Raw genomic sequence first — 15,723 nt, 5'->3', positions numbered from 1 at the left:
TAATTTAGACACAAATCATTCTTTAAGAAAAGAGAAAAATCAACGCAAGTCACAATCACACTAAAAAATATGCTTTGGAACTAATGTCATAGATTCTATCATCATCATCATCATCATCATCATCATCATCATTAATTCTCTGGAGGACGATGAGTTTTACATATTGTGACAGTGGGTGGTATACTCATATCCTAAAATGGAAAATTTCCTTATTTGTAAAAAAAAACATGATACTTCAAAGCTGCTTCTTCTGTGCAGGATATTTCTGGATATCGACTCGGAGAATGTGAGAATGCATGAGACTTCCACAATAGAGATATTTCCCAATCTTGTCACAAGTAGCAATGTGAGAGAGTTTCGGATCATGGTAGTATGCGATGGGATTACCATCCAAATCAACCTGCATAACCCCTGCATCCACCATAAACATAATGTCCACACCGTACTTAGCCATCATAGCTGCTAGTTTCCTTAAGAAAGGGTACTTCAACGAGATATTCCACAAGGTTGTTACTCCCTACAACAACAAATCCAAAACAAATATGATACAACAGCTCCTCTCAATCCATTTAAGTTATACATAAGAGAAAGGATTTGTATAGTTGTTGTTTACCGTAGGTATTGCAATCCAGTAATGTCCCTCTCCATCGTAACGGATGTTATCTACATAACCTGGTAAGTCTTGGATGAATACCTCCACACGCTCCTCCTCTATGTAATACTTGCTACATTTTTTCCTGTATAATGCTCATACCAACAAAAATCAACTCATTGCCAGTTTATAACTAGAATGAAAGTGTTAAACTGATAAAATAAAGTGCACATACAAGGGAGTTTCACAGAAGATGATATGAGTTTGGTCAGGGGAAATGGTGATGCCATTAGCAAAGTAAAGGTCTCTGAGAAGAACACGTGTGACACGTGTGGTGGGATCATAGCTCAAGAGCCGACCATACGGTCTCATTTCGAACATCTCAAGATTTAGTTGATGGAGATTGTATTTGGAAGACGCATCTGTGAAATACAAAACGCCGTTATCCGCAACGACGACTGCATCCGTCAAGTTAAATCTCAAACCTTCAGCTTCGTCCGTTAACAGTTCCGTCTTCTTCCCGTCACCGCTTATGTTCAACAGTCCCTACACAACAAACAAAAAGTCAAACCTAAGATTTGAGATTTAAGATTAGTCTTTGTAATAAAATCAAGATCCGAATCCGAACCTTGTAGGCGTCTGCTACAATGACTTCGCCGTGGAGTCCGAAAGCGAGTCCGAGGGGTCTACTACCAGTGTTGACCCAGTTCTCTATGACCGAGTCGTTAACTGAGTCGGCGACCTTGACTCGTTTCACCCATCCATCTACGCAGCCGGTGTAGATGAGACCAGAGTCTTTATGGTAGGCGATATCTTCGGGTTTATGGAGAACATCGAAGCCGATGAACTCAGCTCCGGTGCGGAAGTTTTCGTTGAGAAGCGGCGGGAGTGAAGTAGTAGAGGAAGTGAATGCATCTGAAGTAACCGGAGCTGGGTCGAACGTGTCGAGTTTGTATAGAGCGATGGAAATAAATAAAGGGACGATGATGGAGAAGAAGAGAAAACGAGAGGAGAAGAGGACAGGCATTGTTGTAGACAGACACAGGTTTGGGGTTTGTGTGGGAACAATAATGATGAAACACGCCAAAACTTGTAGTGTGATTGATGATGAAGAAGATTATAATTAAAAAAACAATTAAAAACACGTTGGTTTGACGATGATGAGATCGCAGATCATTTGTTGACTCAACAATAATCTTCTGTGTTTGGTAAACTACTAAACCTTTCGATAGTGGAAACCTCGTGGGCTTTTAAAACTAAATTCATTACAGGCCTAATAACTTTTTGTATTCATTTTTAAAGGCTACTTTAACCTTTTGTGGTTTCAAAGCTACTTGTTCTGTGCAGGATATTTCAGGAGATCGAGTCGGATGATGTGTGAATGCGAGAGACTTCCACAATAGAGATAGTTCCCAATCTTGACACCGGTGGTTATGTGAGAGAGTGTCTGATCATGGTAGTATGCGTTGGGATTACCATCCAAATCCACCTTCATAACGCCTGCATTCTCCATGAACATAGGTTCGTAACCGTATTTGGCCGCTATGGCTGTGATTTTCCTCAAGAACGGGTATTTCATCGCAAGCTTCCACAGCGTTGTTACTCCCTGCAGGGTATAACAACAGTGATCAACAAAAGATGATACATAATCGTCATATATTTAGTTGGTTTATAGTCCTCTGGTCTAAAATCTAATGATGGTTTATATACAATTCCCTAAACCAAAGACAAATGAGAAAGTACACACACATATACCGAATATGACCAAGACATATCACCTACACCAAACTCAATTAACTGACTCTAAATAAAGGACTTCAATTGACACACATACCGAAGGCATTGCAATCCAGTAATGCCCATCACCGTCGTACCGAATGTTATCTGGATAACCGGGTAAGCCTTGAATGAACACCTCCACACGCCCTCCATTAATGTAATACTTACTGCATCTTCTTCTGTACACAACAACAACAAAAAAAAATACAAATTGAGATCATGAGGATTCAATTACTGCACACAGATAGAGAGAGAGAGATGTACTAGAGAAAGAGAGAAAGAGACATGGGGGTTTCACAAAAGATGAGATGGGTTTGATCAGGAGACAAAGAGACACCATTAGCGAAGTAAAGGTCACTGAGTAGCACACGTGTGAGACGTGTGGTGGGGTCGTAGCTCAGGAGACGTCCATGTGGTTTACCTTCCAAGATATCAAAAATAAACTGATGGACATTGTACTTATCCGAAGCATCTGTGAAATACAAAACGCCGTTATCTGAAACGGCGACTGCATCCGTCAACTTAAATCTAACGCCGTCAGCTTCGTCCGTTAACAATTCCGTCTTCTTCCCGTCACCGCTTATATTCAACAGTCCCTTTACATACAAAAAACAAATCTACGTTTTGAGACTTTTCAAAATCCGATTTCGAAAATGAAAAAAAAAAAATTCGCAACGAAACCTTGTAAGCGTCTGCGACGATGACTTTGCCGTGGATCCCGAAAGCGATACCGAGCGGTCTACCTCCGGTGTTAACCCAATCCTCAACGACTGAGTCGTAAACCGAGTCGGCGACCTTGACTCGCTTCACCCATCCATCTACACAGCCAGTATAGATGAGACCAGAGTCTTCATGGTAAGCGATATCTTCGGGGCTATTGAGGAGACCGACGCCGAGAAACTCAGCTCCGGTGAGAAATCTGTCGTTGATAAGCGGCGGGAGTGAAGCAGTAGAGTAGACAAGTGAGTCAGCGGGATGATGAGCTGGGTCAAAGGTGTCGAGTCGGTAGAGAGCGATGGAAACGAGCAAGGGGAGGGTGACGGTGAAGAAGAGAAACCGAGAGGAGAAGATTAAAGCAGGCATTGTGCAATTGGATTGGGTTATTTGTTGACAAAATTGGTGGAAGAAGAAGAAAACACCAAATTTTGGAGTAGTTATAGAAATATCTCAAAACACGTTGATGATGGCTGATCAAATCGTTGTTGAGAAATCTGGAATCGTTGACTACTCTGTTCCGTGTTACGTAGTAGTTAGTACGGTCCGTTTACGTTAACCATTCTGTTTGAAATCTCGTAGGCTTTTAACTAATATTTGGGCCTATGTCGTCAGGCCCGGTTTCGAATGTGTAGAACTTTTTTTCTTTTTTTTTTTGTATGGGTTTTTGTATATACTGTTTCACGCTACTAATAGCAGAGAGAGAGGACGATGATTTTACATTTTGTGACATGTGATGTGAATACTCCTAAAATTTTAAAAGTTGCTTATTCCTTATAAACATGATGTACTTGGATGTAATCATCATAGCTTCTTTTGTGCAGGATATTTCAAGAGATCGAGTCTTGTAATGTAGGAATGCAAAAGATTCCCACTATAGAGATGGTTCCCAATCTTGACTCCGCTTGTTATGTGAGAGAATGGGTGATCATGGTACAATGCGATGGGATTCCCTTCCAAATCCACCTGCATAACGCCTGCGTTCTTTATAAACAGTAGTTCCACGCTATACTTTGCCGCTATGGCTATGATTTTCCTTAAGAAAGTGTATTTCATCGAGAGCTTCCACGGTGTTGTTACTTCCTGTTTTTTCACATCACATTTATCAAAACAAGATGATACAAACAAAAACTATAAAAGAAAATATTTCAAAATTTGTATAAATTACCGAAATCAATGCAATCCAGTAATGTCCATCTCCGTCATACCGAATGTTATCTGGATAACCTGGTAAGCCTTGAATAAAAACTTCCACACGATACTCATTGATGTAATACTTGCTACATCTTCTCCTATATAAACAGAGATATCGATAAATCAACTCATAATTACCAAATGATTTTTGAGTAAGAAACTTAGCTAATTCAACACACATACATGACGGTTTCGCAAAAGACGAGATGGGTTTGATCAGGAGACAAGGATACGCCATTAGCAAAGTAGAGGTCTTTGACGAGGACACGTGTAACACGTGTGGTAGGATCAAATCTAATGAGACGGCCATGTGGTTTGCCTTCCAAGAAATCAAAGATAAACTGATGGATATTGTACTTATAAGTAGCATCAGTGAAATACAAAACGCCATTATCTGCAACAACGACTGCATCCGTCAGCTTAAATCCAACTCCTTCCGCTTCATCCGTCAACAGTTCCGTCTTCTTCCCGTCATCACTTATGTTCAACAATCCCTAAACACACACAAACAAACTCACCTGAGTTTCGATTTTTTCAAAAATTCGATTTCAGGTTATTAACTGTCAAACTCGGGCTTTACTATGGGCTTCCAACTCAAAACCAATTAGCAATGAGTGGAGAGGCTTTAACCCGTTATATATTACTCAAGTCCCTTCACATCTATCACTATCAGATGTGGGATTTTTTCTCCACACGCCCCCTCGAGATAATGGCTATTCTAGCCGTTAATCTCGACAGAATCCATCACGCCCCCTCGAGATAATGCTCTTTATTTAGCTATCTCGATGGAATTGGGCCTTCTTTCGGGCCATCAATTAATGGGGTGATCGGGCCTCTGATCGGGCCGGATTAATTAACGGGCCAACGTGTGTAGGCTCTGATACCATGTTAAACTCGGGCTTTACTATGGGCTTCCAACTCAAAACCAATTGGCAATGAGTGGAGAGGCCTTAACCCGTTATATATTACTCAAATCCCTTCACATCTATCACTATCAGATGTGGGATCTTTTCTCCACATTAACTATCCCCAAAAACCTTGTTTGCGTCTGCGACAATGACTTCACCGTGGAGTCCAAAAGCAATACCGAGTGGTCTACCTCCTGTATTGATCCAATCCTCAACAACAGAGTCATTAATCCGGGTCGTGGACCTTGACTCGTTTCACCCATCCATCTGCACAACCAGTGTAGATGAGATTAGAGTCCTTATGGTAAGCGATATCTTCAGGGCTATTGAGACGACCAACGCCGATAAACTCAGCTCCGGTGAGAAATCTGTCATTTATAAGCGATGGGATTGAGGAAGCAGAGGAGATGAGTGAGTCAGCGGGAAAATGAACCGGGTCGAATGAGTCGAGTTGGTAGAGAACGATGGAGATGAGGAAGGGGACGAAGATGGAGAAGAACACAAGCATTGTAGATGGATTGGGTTTGTTTGTGGAAATAAAAACAATGTAACACTGAAATCTTGAAGTGGTTCAAGAATCAAGATCACGTTTCATTGATAGTAGTGTATGTAATTGTTACGTAACTAAAAACAATGTAACACTGAAGAACACAAGCATTGTAGATGGATTGGGTTTGTTTGTGGAAATAAAAACAATGTAACACTGAAATCTTGAAGTGGTTCAAGAATCAAGATCACGTTTCATTGATAGTAGTGTATGTAATTGTTACGTAACTAAAAACAATGTAACACTGAAGAACACAAGCATTGTAGATGGATTGGGTTTGTTTGTGGAAATAAAAACAATGTAACACTGAAATCTTGAAGTGGTTCAAGAATCAAGATCACGTTTCATTGATAGTAGTGTATGTAATTGTTACGTAACTAAAATAACCACCGTTCGATTAGTCTAATCTTATGGGCTTTAACATTGGCCCAATATTGATTATATGGACCCGTTTTCTCTTGACCGTTAAAACAAAGAGTAATATTTGGGCCTACATTATCAAACCCATTCTCTGAATGAGTAGTTTTTTTTTTTTTTCTTTTATGTGGTGGAGATTGACGTTGAGATGAGGTTCAATGTATCAAATTTTATGAAGATCTTTTGTCTGAAACGTACAATAATAAAAGTTACCCGTACATGATCTATTTTTTCTATATAAACAAGTTTTATATATACAGCCATAACAATTTTTTAAAACGGGGACAAGCCATGATATTGATTTATAATCTTGTCTCTCTCTCTCAACAATGCTTTCAATTGATCATATGAACTATGAATCCAATGGCAGCCTTGAAGCACTCAATCGAACGATAAATTAAAAAAAAAAGTTATAATTGATAAGACGTCTTTGGTGAATGAGGGGACAAAACATTGAACAGCACTCCCTCCTAAATTTTATAATCAACATTAAAGTAGGTCTAGTTGTATTCTGTAAACCTGATTAGATAGATGCTAATAAATTAAATTTCGATGATGTTGCTACATATTCCTCTTCTTCATGATTGTTTCAGACCTGTATGACCGATTTAATTCATTTCTCATGAACAGGTATGTTCCTATACACTCACCTCATTTCTCATCGAGAAGAAAATTTCGATTTTCGAGCAAGAATCTCTACTTTGTAAATTTACCATGTAAAATGGGAGAATACGTTACAAATCTCTCTAGTTCTTGATCCGACCAGAGTATGCGTGTGGTCCATTCGATAGTACAAGTTCGTGGAGTTTATAACTATATTTTCCAACAGCCCCTATATTTTGTTGGATATACATACGTTTCAGTTGAGTTTTACGCAAACAGCGGCTTTGACAGAGAAGGATGTGTGATATTAACACTTTGAGACGAGAGGTTCAATGTATCAAATTCCATGCAGATCTCTTGTCGGAGACGTACTAGTTTTAAGATTTCCCCGTACATTACATCGTCCCGTGATTTTGCATTATATCGTATACATACGATCCACTATGATACTTTTTTTGTTTCCTAAATAAACAAATTTATCATATAAGCATAACTCTGGTAACGGAGACAGACCATTATCTTAATTCATAATCTTGTCCCTCTCACTCTACAATGTTTCCAATTGATCACGAATCTAGTGACAGCCTTTGCAATCAAATTTTTATAAAACTTTATAATAAAACGTCCATTATTAAGGCGCATAAAACATTGAACCGCCCTCCTAAATTCTAATCAACATTAAATTATAGTATGTACAGTTGTGGTATAAACAATCATGATTAGGATCATTCATAATATAATATTTTTTTGTCGATTTTAAATTAATTAAGTGTCATTCTATAATTGTTTTTTTCACACAAATTAAGACGACATTTTTAAAAAATTATCAATACAATATGTTGTTTTCCAAGTAACGTAACTTAACTCTCTGCAAATTTCTCTATATATTTGACGTAATAAAACGCACTTTATAAGAATAAAATTGGAATTCATTTTAATTTATTTCATTGCAAATGTAAAACAATACTATTTTTTTTGTATTGTATCTTTTATAGTGCTGTGACATCTTTTTCCACTTCATAACCGTTACGGGAACCAATGGTGAATAGATAATAAGAGACAAAACTTGACAATTGGATGAAACAAGAACGAGTTGAAATCTGATAATGGTCTCTGCGACAAATGTTTCCATGTCTCTTCCATCTGACAAGCCCACTCTCTCCGGCTATCCAAATGGGAATCACAAAGGCAACATCTAGTTATGGCTCTATCTATGGTCCTCTAGAATTTGTTTCACGTTCAAAACAGAGCATTGAAAGCTTCCTTCACCACCCTCCATGTGCATCGTGGCTTGACGAAACAGTCACTGTTTATATATTTAATAAATATAATATCCCATGTTTAACGCACATGCCTTCACTCGCATTCATATATATACTCAACTTCTCATCTTTCGTTTTCTTCAGCAGAAGAATCAAGAAACATGGCATTTCCTGAAACCAAACTCCAAATGCCTATTAGATCTATAAGTCTTCCATCAAGAATTCACCATCCTTCTGCTAAGTTTCAAGCTGCTCTCACTCAAATTCATCTCTTCCAAAACTCATCTGATTCTCAATCTCTTCAAGTCTCATTGCTTAACCTCTCTGAGCTTTACCATTCCCTTAACCAACTCAATCACTCTCTTCCCACATCTCAAGCTGAACGTTCTCTTGACGTGTCAGCCACGTTACTAGACTCCTGCGACGCCCTGAGAAACCTAATCCTTACACTCAGAGAGCATCTCCTTAGCCTTCAATCTGCACTCAGGAGAAAAGACAAATCCATGGAAGTCCAGATCAAAGAATACTTTGCCTTCAGGAAGAAGACCAAGAAAGAGACTAACAAGCTTCTTCATGGCCTCAAGAAGTTGGAAGGCTCTGAGACCACCGAGCTCGCTGTCTCCATCTTCCGCTCTCTTTTCATGTTTCTGTCTACTACATCCGCCACGAAGACAAAGACATGTTCTCTTAAATTCGTCTCCAAGCTGATCGGTGGTGGTCATCATCGATCATCATCGTCAGAGATGAGCGAGTTGCATAACGTGGATGTGATTCTACGGTCAGATGGGGATAACTCCAAGGAAATGAAGAAGATGTTAGAGAGATTAGAAGAGAGAACAGAAGGACTTGAAGCTGCACTTGATTCTCTTTTCAAGTCACTCGTCCAATATAGAGTTTATTTGCTTAACACTCTTACAACACACTCCTAGTTTTGTTAGTTAGTCTCTAATTGTACACAATACACAAATAGTAATACATACAGATTCTTATAATGAAGAAATTAATGGATCCTTTGTATTTGTAAATCAGCAAATCATTTAGCTACAATAATCAGACACTTTTAAATGCTTAAGAAACTCAACAGAACAAAGTTAAGGAAGGTACGATAAGAACTTTGTTAGATTTGTGTCCGTACATTTACATGTTATGAGAAAATATTGATGATGCGTCAGTCTACCATTGGCGTAGAAGTATCCTCCCCCGTGCACATTATTTTTTTAATAATTGAGTTTTGATACAACCAATGATGATAAAGTCGTCATAAACATGATCAAGATCTTTAATTACGGATGGGCTAGTGATTTAGTTAACCCCTTCATTTGTTAATGATTTTTTTAAAAAAAAAAGAGAGAGGAGTGGATCTTTGATTCTTCTTGTCCCCACACAGCGATACACAGGCAACTGTACAAGGCTGCTACGAGGCCGACCCCATTCCAATTTTATATTGTACTCTTCTTCTAAGTAATCATAAGCCAATAATAAATCTAGAATATTTTGAAAAGTATAACAAAAACTATAAATAAATCATTTTTTTGCAACCTGGTTGGCAATATTGTTTTCACTAATAAGATGCATGTATAAGTTATAAACAATATAAACACTAGTAATAAATATAAACAACTAACACATTTCAATACAAAATTATATTTTATGTCTCATTATAGATGTCATATTTTACGATTAATTAATAGTATGTATTTATCTTATATTAGTACATTATATTTATTTTTCCCTAATCAAGATCTTGAATTTGTAGGAATCAATTGAAAATGTTAAATAAAAGTTTCTTAAACGGCATTTAGTATCAAATGGAGGTACACAATTATATTATAGTTGGAATCATGGCTTTTACTCATCTTTCTTACTAAGAAAAGAATGGGCATATATATATCAAAAGTTCGGTCTTTCTTTTCTATCACCCAAATACATAAGAGAAAACATGGAGCATAATAATAAACAAACAAAAAAAAAACATGGGGGCATGAAACAAAAGCATTTGGCTTCTTCATACCTCTTTAATTTTCTATCATAATATCATGATATCATATTGTTGATATTTTATTGAAGTTGGAGAAGAACTGAAGAAGAAAGGAAGAGACAGTAGAGAAAGAGAAGGCAATAGAGAGGTGAGGTGATGGGGGCATTGGCTCACTAATTATGGCAATTGGGTGGCACAATAATTACACAAAATGACAAAACCCCAAACAAAACAATAATGAGAAACAAGTGTAATGCTAATAGTTTTGCCATTTTTATGTAAATGAAGGGTCCATCCAAGAGTAACGTGACTTCACATGGCCCAACTTTTTTCTTGTCTACCGTCGTTTAACTTGCAATACCTAAACTTAGGGTTGTCGGTTTTTACAACGTCGCTCGATGATACCTTAGTGTCAACTTATTCTACATATTTCTTTGTTATTATAGTGGTTGAATATGTAAAACAAGGGATAAAAGTTAGTTGGCTAGTGTGCATGGAGTTTAATTCGTTATACACGTATAAACCAAGAACTTGATTGCATGGCATCGAACAAAATATCTCAAATGAAATATCTTCTTGTACACCAAATAAAGTTGCATATAAGACACGGGAGATATTATTATGTAAAGCCTAATAGTTAGGAGTAGTAGCTAGATATTTTACAAGAGTAGAGATATTTGGAATATGTAATCTAATTAGAGATGAGAGATGTGTAGTTGCAGGCTGTACTTTGATAGAGACAAGTCAAGTTCATGAATTCAGGTTAGTTAAGAAAAGGAAAGCGGTGCTTGATTGTGATTTGATTATTAATATGTGTATATATTGATATCGTTTCCTCTGGAAGTTTTCAACAAGACACTCGTGCACACGGTCCCATATTTAGTATTATCCAACCACCATCTTTTCATCAATCATTTTCAATGTAAAATTATTTGGTGTTTAGATGATGTGTTATATCTTCCTTTGATCACACAAATAAGAGAGAAGATATGCTCACTAATTAAGTAATTAGAAAAAATCACCATATCCATGCATGACGGTGTTTACGAGTGCCCAAAGTTGAGGAGATGCATGACAAAAGATCTTAACTTTGATTCTTCTCGCCTAATCAAAGATCTAAGTGGGTGCACATCACATTATTTGTTCCTTCAACAAAGGATAAAAAAATAGTTCTAAATATATACAAAGACATGAAATTAGCACATTAGGTACATATTGAGCGAACTCTAATGACATCTCTGTCAATATCATAAATTAAGTGAGAGTAAGGCATAAAAAAGAACATGAAGTGGGTTTTGATGGAACAATGGTAACATTATCCCCTTCACGTGGCTTTTACTTTCATAACCCTTACTCCTATTTCATTTGACCTTTCTACATCTCTTCCTCTATATATATACTCAACTTCTTTCTAGCTAAAGCTCTCTCTCCATCTCAAAAAAAAAAAAAAAAAAAAAAAAAAAAAAAAAAACCATCATCAATGGCTACTTCTTACCACGTCCGGTCTTGTAGCTTGCCAGCTCGGATACACCCACATGGTCTCAACCAGATTCTGCAACTCCTCAATAAGCTTCCTGCTGATAATAACAACAGTCTCTCGCTTCTCTCACATCTCTACGACTCTGTCTCTCATCTCTTCAACGACTCACCTTCTTCACTACTACTCCCTCATCACTCTTTCTTCACCAACCTTCTTGATCTCTCCCTTTTACATCTTGATTTGTGCTCCAAGCTAAGAGACATCACTTGCCGTATCAAGGATGGCCTCCGCGACCTCCGTTCTGCTTTCAGGCGGAAGAGACACAGTGGAGATTCTACCATACGCTGCCACGTCAAAGCCTTTATACGCTCTAGGAAATCTGTTCACAAGGACATTACTAAGCTACTCTTGTTGCTCAAACAAACCGGCCTTTCCTCCACGGAGTCCTCTCATCCCTTGATCACACTGCTCCAACAAGTTTGCTCCCAAACATGCCGTTCCTTTAGGACAGTCTTGTTGTCCCTATCTACAGCTGTACCAAATCCCAGGCTTTCCAAATGGGCCTTGGTAACCAAACTGGTGATCAAGAACGTTGCTAGTACAAGTGGTCAAGTTCGGACTGGACACAGAAACGAATTCCAGATGATGGATGAAGAACTGCGAAGATTCAGCTTGGCAGAAGAGATAAAGAAGGATCGGATCAAGTCTATGATGACCAACTTGGATAACGTATATGTTGCAGTTGAAGATCTGGAGGAGTCCCTTGAAAGATTGTACAGGCGTATGATCCAAGCTAGAGTTTCACTATTGAACATACTCTCTATGCATTTATGATTAACTCATTAATAGGATTCCATGTATGGATACAACATCATCCAAATTTTAGAGGAAACATGTTACCTTACATAGATTTTGGACACTGAAACAATGGAGGTAATTGTACTGTATAAAACTATATATATAAAAAAAACTTAGCAGCAGCGACATTTCAACATATCGATGCAAGTATAAGGTCTTGATCTATCCTCGAGTTCAAACGCAGTAGGAAGTGAGTCTAGATTATGGTTTCCGCAACAGATGTTGTATACGTTCCTCCGAATTCCTTTGCTAAAAGGATGCACTCGTTCCGGAATATTCCTGAATAACCAACAGCTTTAGTATCACACAAACAAACCAATCCCTAAAGTAACTAGAAGAGCCAATTTTTCTCGTTTTATTTTTTGTTAAACAACCTGATTATCATTACTAGGTGATAGAAAAAGGGTTGAATACCTCATGTATGGAATACGTCTTCGTCTCACAAGTTCATAGGTGCTTTGATTTGTCAGAATTAGGTAGCTGTAAGAAATCAGTATTGCAACAGTTAAACAATAAAAAAAAAACAGAAAGATATGAGATTGTGAAAAATAACACAAAAAATGTATACCCACCTGTGAAAAATCAATAAAAGCATCACAAAAATCAAGGACATCGACAATATGACAAGCAGCAGTATGATAATAGCATTCTTCCACCTGTTCACATTTCCATTTAAAATTCATGATTTAATTAGTTGGAGTGGCTAAAGGGCCTGAGAAGAAATTGGACAAAACACGGAAGGGAGATGAGAAAGTATCATACCAAGGTTTTGTTACATTACTCAGGTAGTCAACGTACATGATGAGCGTCCAGATGCATAGAGTTGTCTCTTCACAGATGTACCACCTGATATCACAGAAACGTATTAACGGGGTTTCAAAACCAAAAATTCTTATGCATAACTGTACGAGTTATTGAACAATGTAACAGTACTGGTTCAGATTTTGCAGGCTTACCAGAATTTACAATGGTTTTTCTGGCCTATACATGTTCCTAACCAAACACAGTGATGATCAAACTGAAGAACACATCGATCACAATCATGACAATGTTTGGTTCGTGGAGGCTGCAAAGCATTATGTGTTTTGAGAGAAAGATTAAGGGAGGAGAAACTTGAATTAACAGGTAAAAAACAAGCTGAACGAACAACTACAGTGGCCAATTGATTCAAATGTTACCTGCTCCACATGACAATAGCCGCATGTTAAATTTCTGCAAGTTACAAACGGAACAATTCAGTACACTCCTTTCTACTAATTGTTCTTAGTTATAAGCTGATTCTTCAGGATTCACACAGTTTATATGTACCTTATGGAGGTTCCTGGAGGGTACAAGTCGACAACTAACTTCCCCCAAGGCGTTGGAGGCCTTCTGACACTTGAGGCTGATCCTCCTTCCACAGTAACTACTAAGCTCTCACTTTTTCTGGAAGCATGTTGTCTTCGCTTAAATAATAATAAAAGCATAAACACAACAGTGAGACACAGTTAAGTAGAATTCAATTCCATCACTTTTTGATAAGAATCAAGTAACGAAACTGCATTTCTTATATTTCAGAATCAGAATCAAAATCAAGAACCCCAAGCAAAAAGGCTCCCACTACTACTAACCAAATGGTCAAAAGACCCTCACTTACTTTATCATCACTCTCCTTTAAATACAGACAACCCCAGTGTCTATTCACACTTGTTCCATCAAATTCAAAAAAGAGCATGCGAGGACAAGAACAAAATAACAAGTCTTACATTGAGGTGGTGGTAGGTGGGCTTCTGTACATTGCACTAGTCTCACAAACATCCCTCATTGCATCAACAACATACCTAACAAAGACAAAACAAAAAAAGAAAGTCAAAATTTTTCAGTTGCAGAATCAAAAATGAAACACATTTATTTAGATATACATACCCAGGTGAAGAGCCAGAAGTTACAAAATACTGCAGAAGCGTTACAGAAAACAGAAAGAAATAAGAAGCCATGTACCTGTCAGAGAGCAGAACCACGATATTAAGCTCTCTAAATAGAAGAAGAATGTTTTGGAGTGATTGAAGAAGAAGGAAGGAAGGAGATGATACCATGGATCTCGCTTAGTTTTCTCGAGAAACTCTGCATCGAAAAAGAAGAGAAAGGCGATAAAGACGAGGTGGAGCAACACTAGTGCCAATTTCAGAAGCAGAGAAGATCTTCGAACTGGTGTGGTTAGATGGAAGAAGCAAATAAACAAAATTAGTTTACAGAAATCAGAAACACGGATCGTTAAAAACAAAAGAGAGGGAATTGGGGTAAAACCAGGATCGGAGAGACAAGGAAGGTTGATGAAGAATTGGTCACGAGCTCGATCCCACGGTTGAAGGAATGGGCAACATACGCCCATCGTTTTTGACTCTCCTTTTTTGTCTTTCCTTCTCAAGCAAACATTATTGGGCGGAATTGGAGAGAAGAGACAGTGAAATTAGAAATCGCGCAAGAAGAAGCCAAAAAGAAGATCTTCAACAACAACAAAAAAAAAAAATGCAATCTTTGAAGAAGATAGTTTATGAAGAAGCGATAGAGAGAGAGAGAGAGAGAGAGAGAGATTTAATTACACATATTATTTGCCTAATGACTAATTTAATTACTGTTTAGTGGCAAGGAGATGACAAAAGGTAGGGAAGGAAGTGACAGACTGACTGTCTTTAGTTGGGCCTTTTTGTAAACTTAGGCCCAATAATAACCTCGGGCCTAAGAGTGTTTGTAAGGTTTTTTTTTTTTTTTTTTCCAACTTAATAGAAGGTGTAATGGACTTGGTATGTTAGAAGATTTTGGGATATATGTCCACTTATGGTTTATCACAGTCAACAAGAGCTGGATGTAACCATAATTGCGCTTATCCGCGGGTCAAAAGACCCAAACTTAGCATAATAATGAGCAATCGATGTGTGATTACATTCTCAAAGTCTAAATTGAATTAGATAAAGTGATGATCAAAGAACGTTGTTAGAAGAGTATGATTCCGATGACGGTGAGGACCCCTCGGCCCATGGTTCTTTATTCGCGACTCATTGCATCTTCCCGGCGAAGCTGTTAGACGAAATCAAGGGAGCAGTAGAGAGGAGAAGAATCTGCGAGATGCTGATGGTAAGAGCTCTATCGGAGATGTTGCTACGCGGAGTGGAAGAGGGAGATTCACGGCGAGGAACGAGAGAAGAAAGTAGATAGATCAGGAGACCAGAGATTCTGGAGGTTTCACGGGATCGGTTATGATAGGGGAGGTAGTCTCCGATCCGGCGAAGCTAAGCCACCGTCGAAGGTCTTCTTATCTACTCCCTGCTACCTCTCTGTCTCTCACGACTGAGCATGAAAACCTCCACGACAAAGGACAGATCAGATCTCTTCCTCCTTCTCAAAACGGTTC

General features: G+C 38.1%; 4 protein-coding genes and 2 pseudogenes across 7 annotated transcripts; 2 read left to right on the top strand and 4 right to left on the bottom strand.

Annotated features, from left to right (window-relative positions):
- Nucleotides 1-3: 3 nt before the first annotated feature.
- LOC104791379 (protein STRICTOSIDINE SYNTHASE-LIKE 7) lies at nucleotides 4-2,198 on the bottom strand. The gene is made up of 4 exons (XM_087453259.1): nucleotides 1,221-2,198; nucleotides 828-1,138; nucleotides 614-737; nucleotides 4-517 (listed from the first exon to the last, which is right to left on the bottom strand). Exons 1-4 carry the CDS (start codon nucleotides 1,617-1,619, stop codon nucleotides 236-238), a joined length of 1,116 nt encoding a protein of 371 aa, XP_087309385.1. The 5' UTR covers nucleotides 1,620-2,198; the 3' UTR covers nucleotides 4-235.
- On the bottom strand, nucleotides 1,822-3,612 carry LOC104791380 (protein STRICTOSIDINE SYNTHASE-LIKE 6-like). 2 transcript variants are annotated; one of them, XR_015559185.1, is made up of 4 exons: nucleotides 3,053-3,454; nucleotides 2,636-2,967; nucleotides 2,427-2,550; nucleotides 1,822-2,198 (listed from the first exon to the last, which is right to left on the bottom strand). XR_015559185.1 is itself a non-coding variant. In XM_087453260.1 (4 exons), the coding sequence occupies exons 1-4, from the start codon at nucleotides 3,452-3,454 to the stop codon at nucleotides 1,923-1,925; spliced, it is 1,113 nt and encodes a 370-aa protein (XP_087309386.1). In that variant the 5' UTR covers nucleotides 3,455-3,612; the 3' UTR covers nucleotides 1,822-1,922. The 2 variants fall into 2 exon arrangements, 1 of the variants encoding a protein (XP_087309386.1); XM_087453260.1 differs by having other exon boundaries at nucleotides 2,657-2,967; nucleotides 3,053-3,612.
- Nucleotides 3,613-3,800: 188 nt separating this feature from the next.
- LOC104791378 (protein STRICTOSIDINE SYNTHASE-LIKE 4-like) lies at nucleotides 3,801-5,815 on the bottom strand (annotated as a pseudogene). The gene is made up of 4 exons (XR_015559186.1): nucleotides 5,317-5,815; nucleotides 4,463-4,773; nucleotides 4,254-4,377; nucleotides 3,801-4,168 (listed from the first exon to the last, which is right to left on the bottom strand). The product of XR_015559186.1 is annotated as a protein STRICTOSIDINE SYNTHASE-LIKE 4-like (transcript).
- Nucleotides 5,816-8,091: 2,276 nt separating this feature from the next.
- Nucleotides 8,092-9,092, top strand: LOC104791377 (uncharacterized; annotated as a pseudogene). The gene has a single exon (XR_015560235.1). The product of XR_015560235.1 is annotated as an uncharacterized LOC104791377 (transcript).
- Nucleotides 9,093-11,474: 2,382 nt separating this feature from the next.
- LOC104699071 (uncharacterized) lies at nucleotides 11,475-12,468 on the top strand. Its single transcript, XM_010414420.3, has one exon. It carries the CDS (start codon nucleotides 11,475-11,477, stop codon nucleotides 12,306-12,308), a length of 834 nt encoding a protein of 277 aa, XP_010412722.1. The 3' UTR covers nucleotides 12,309-12,468.
- LOC104791376 (protein S-acyltransferase 10) lies at nucleotides 12,274-14,952 on the bottom strand. The gene is made up of 11 exons (XM_010517248.2): nucleotides 14,619-14,952; nucleotides 14,405-14,519; nucleotides 14,238-14,312; nucleotides 14,078-14,152; nucleotides 13,641-13,772; nucleotides 13,511-13,544; nucleotides 13,289-13,398; nucleotides 13,095-13,178; nucleotides 12,905-12,988; nucleotides 12,747-12,812; nucleotides 12,274-12,611 (listed from the first exon to the last, which is right to left on the bottom strand). Exons 1-11 carry the CDS (start codon nucleotides 14,701-14,703, stop codon nucleotides 12,446-12,448), a joined length of 1,026 nt encoding a protein of 341 aa, XP_010515550.1. The 5' UTR covers nucleotides 14,704-14,952; the 3' UTR covers nucleotides 12,274-12,445.
- Between the last annotated feature and the right edge of the window lie 771 nt (nucleotides 14,953-15,723).

The sequence above is a fragment of the Camelina sativa genome, chromosome 6 (assembly GCF_030686135.1).
Source record: "Camelina sativa cultivar CO46 ecotype springtype chromosome 6, ASM3068613v1".
NCBI classification, from domain to species: Eukaryota; Viridiplantae; Streptophyta; class Magnoliopsida; order Brassicales; family Brassicaceae; genus Camelina; species Camelina sativa.
This window is presented reverse-complemented; position numbering and strand designations above follow the sequence as displayed.

What these genes read in the sequence shown, in the direction of transcription:
- LOC104791379 (XM_087453259.1), bottom strand. Translation starts at nt 1,619, where the DNA reads ATGCCTGTCCTCTTCTCCTCTCGTTTTCTCTTCTTCTCCATCATCGTC. An exon ending in TTGTAGCAGACGCCTACAAG is followed by an intron (nt 1,139 to 1,220) that starts GTTCGGATTCGG and finishes TTTGTTGTGTAG; the next exon opens with GGACTGTTGAACATAAGCGG. An exon ending in ACTGGATTGCAATACCTACG is followed by an intron (nt 518 to 613) that starts GTAAACAACAAC and finishes TTGTTGTTGTAG; the next exon opens with GGAGTAACAACCTTGTGGAA.
- LOC104791380 (XM_087453260.1), bottom strand. Translation starts at nt 3,454, where the DNA reads ATGCCTGCTTTAATCTTCTCCTCTCGGTTTCTCTTCTTCACCGTCACC. An exon ending in TCGTCGCAGACGCTTACAAG is followed by an intron (nt 2,968 to 3,052) that starts GTTTCGTTGCGA and finishes TTGTATGTAAAG; the next exon opens with GGACTGTTGAATATAAGCGG. An exon ending in ACTGGATTGCAATGCCTTCG is followed by an intron (nt 2,199 to 2,426) that starts GTATGTGTGTCA and finishes TATACCCTGCAG; the next exon opens with GGAGTAACAACGCTGTGGAA.
- LOC104699071 (XM_010414420.3), top strand. Translation starts at nt 11,475, where the DNA reads ATGGCTACTTCTTACCACGTCCGGTCTTGTAGCTTGCCAGCTCGGATA.
- LOC104791376 (XM_010517248.2), bottom strand. Translation starts at nt 14,703, where the DNA reads ATGGGCGTATGTTGCCCATTCCTTCAACCGTGGGATCGAGCTCGTGAC. An exon ending in TCCTTGTCTCTCCGATCCTG is followed by an intron (nt 14,520 to 14,618) that starts GTTTTACCCCAA and finishes TAACCACACCAG; the next exon opens with TTCGAAGATCTTCTCTGCTT. An exon ending in AAAACTAAGCGAGATCCATG is followed by an intron (nt 14,313 to 14,404) that starts GTATCATCTCCT and finishes GCTCTCTGACAG; the next exon opens with GTACATGGCTTCTTATTTCT.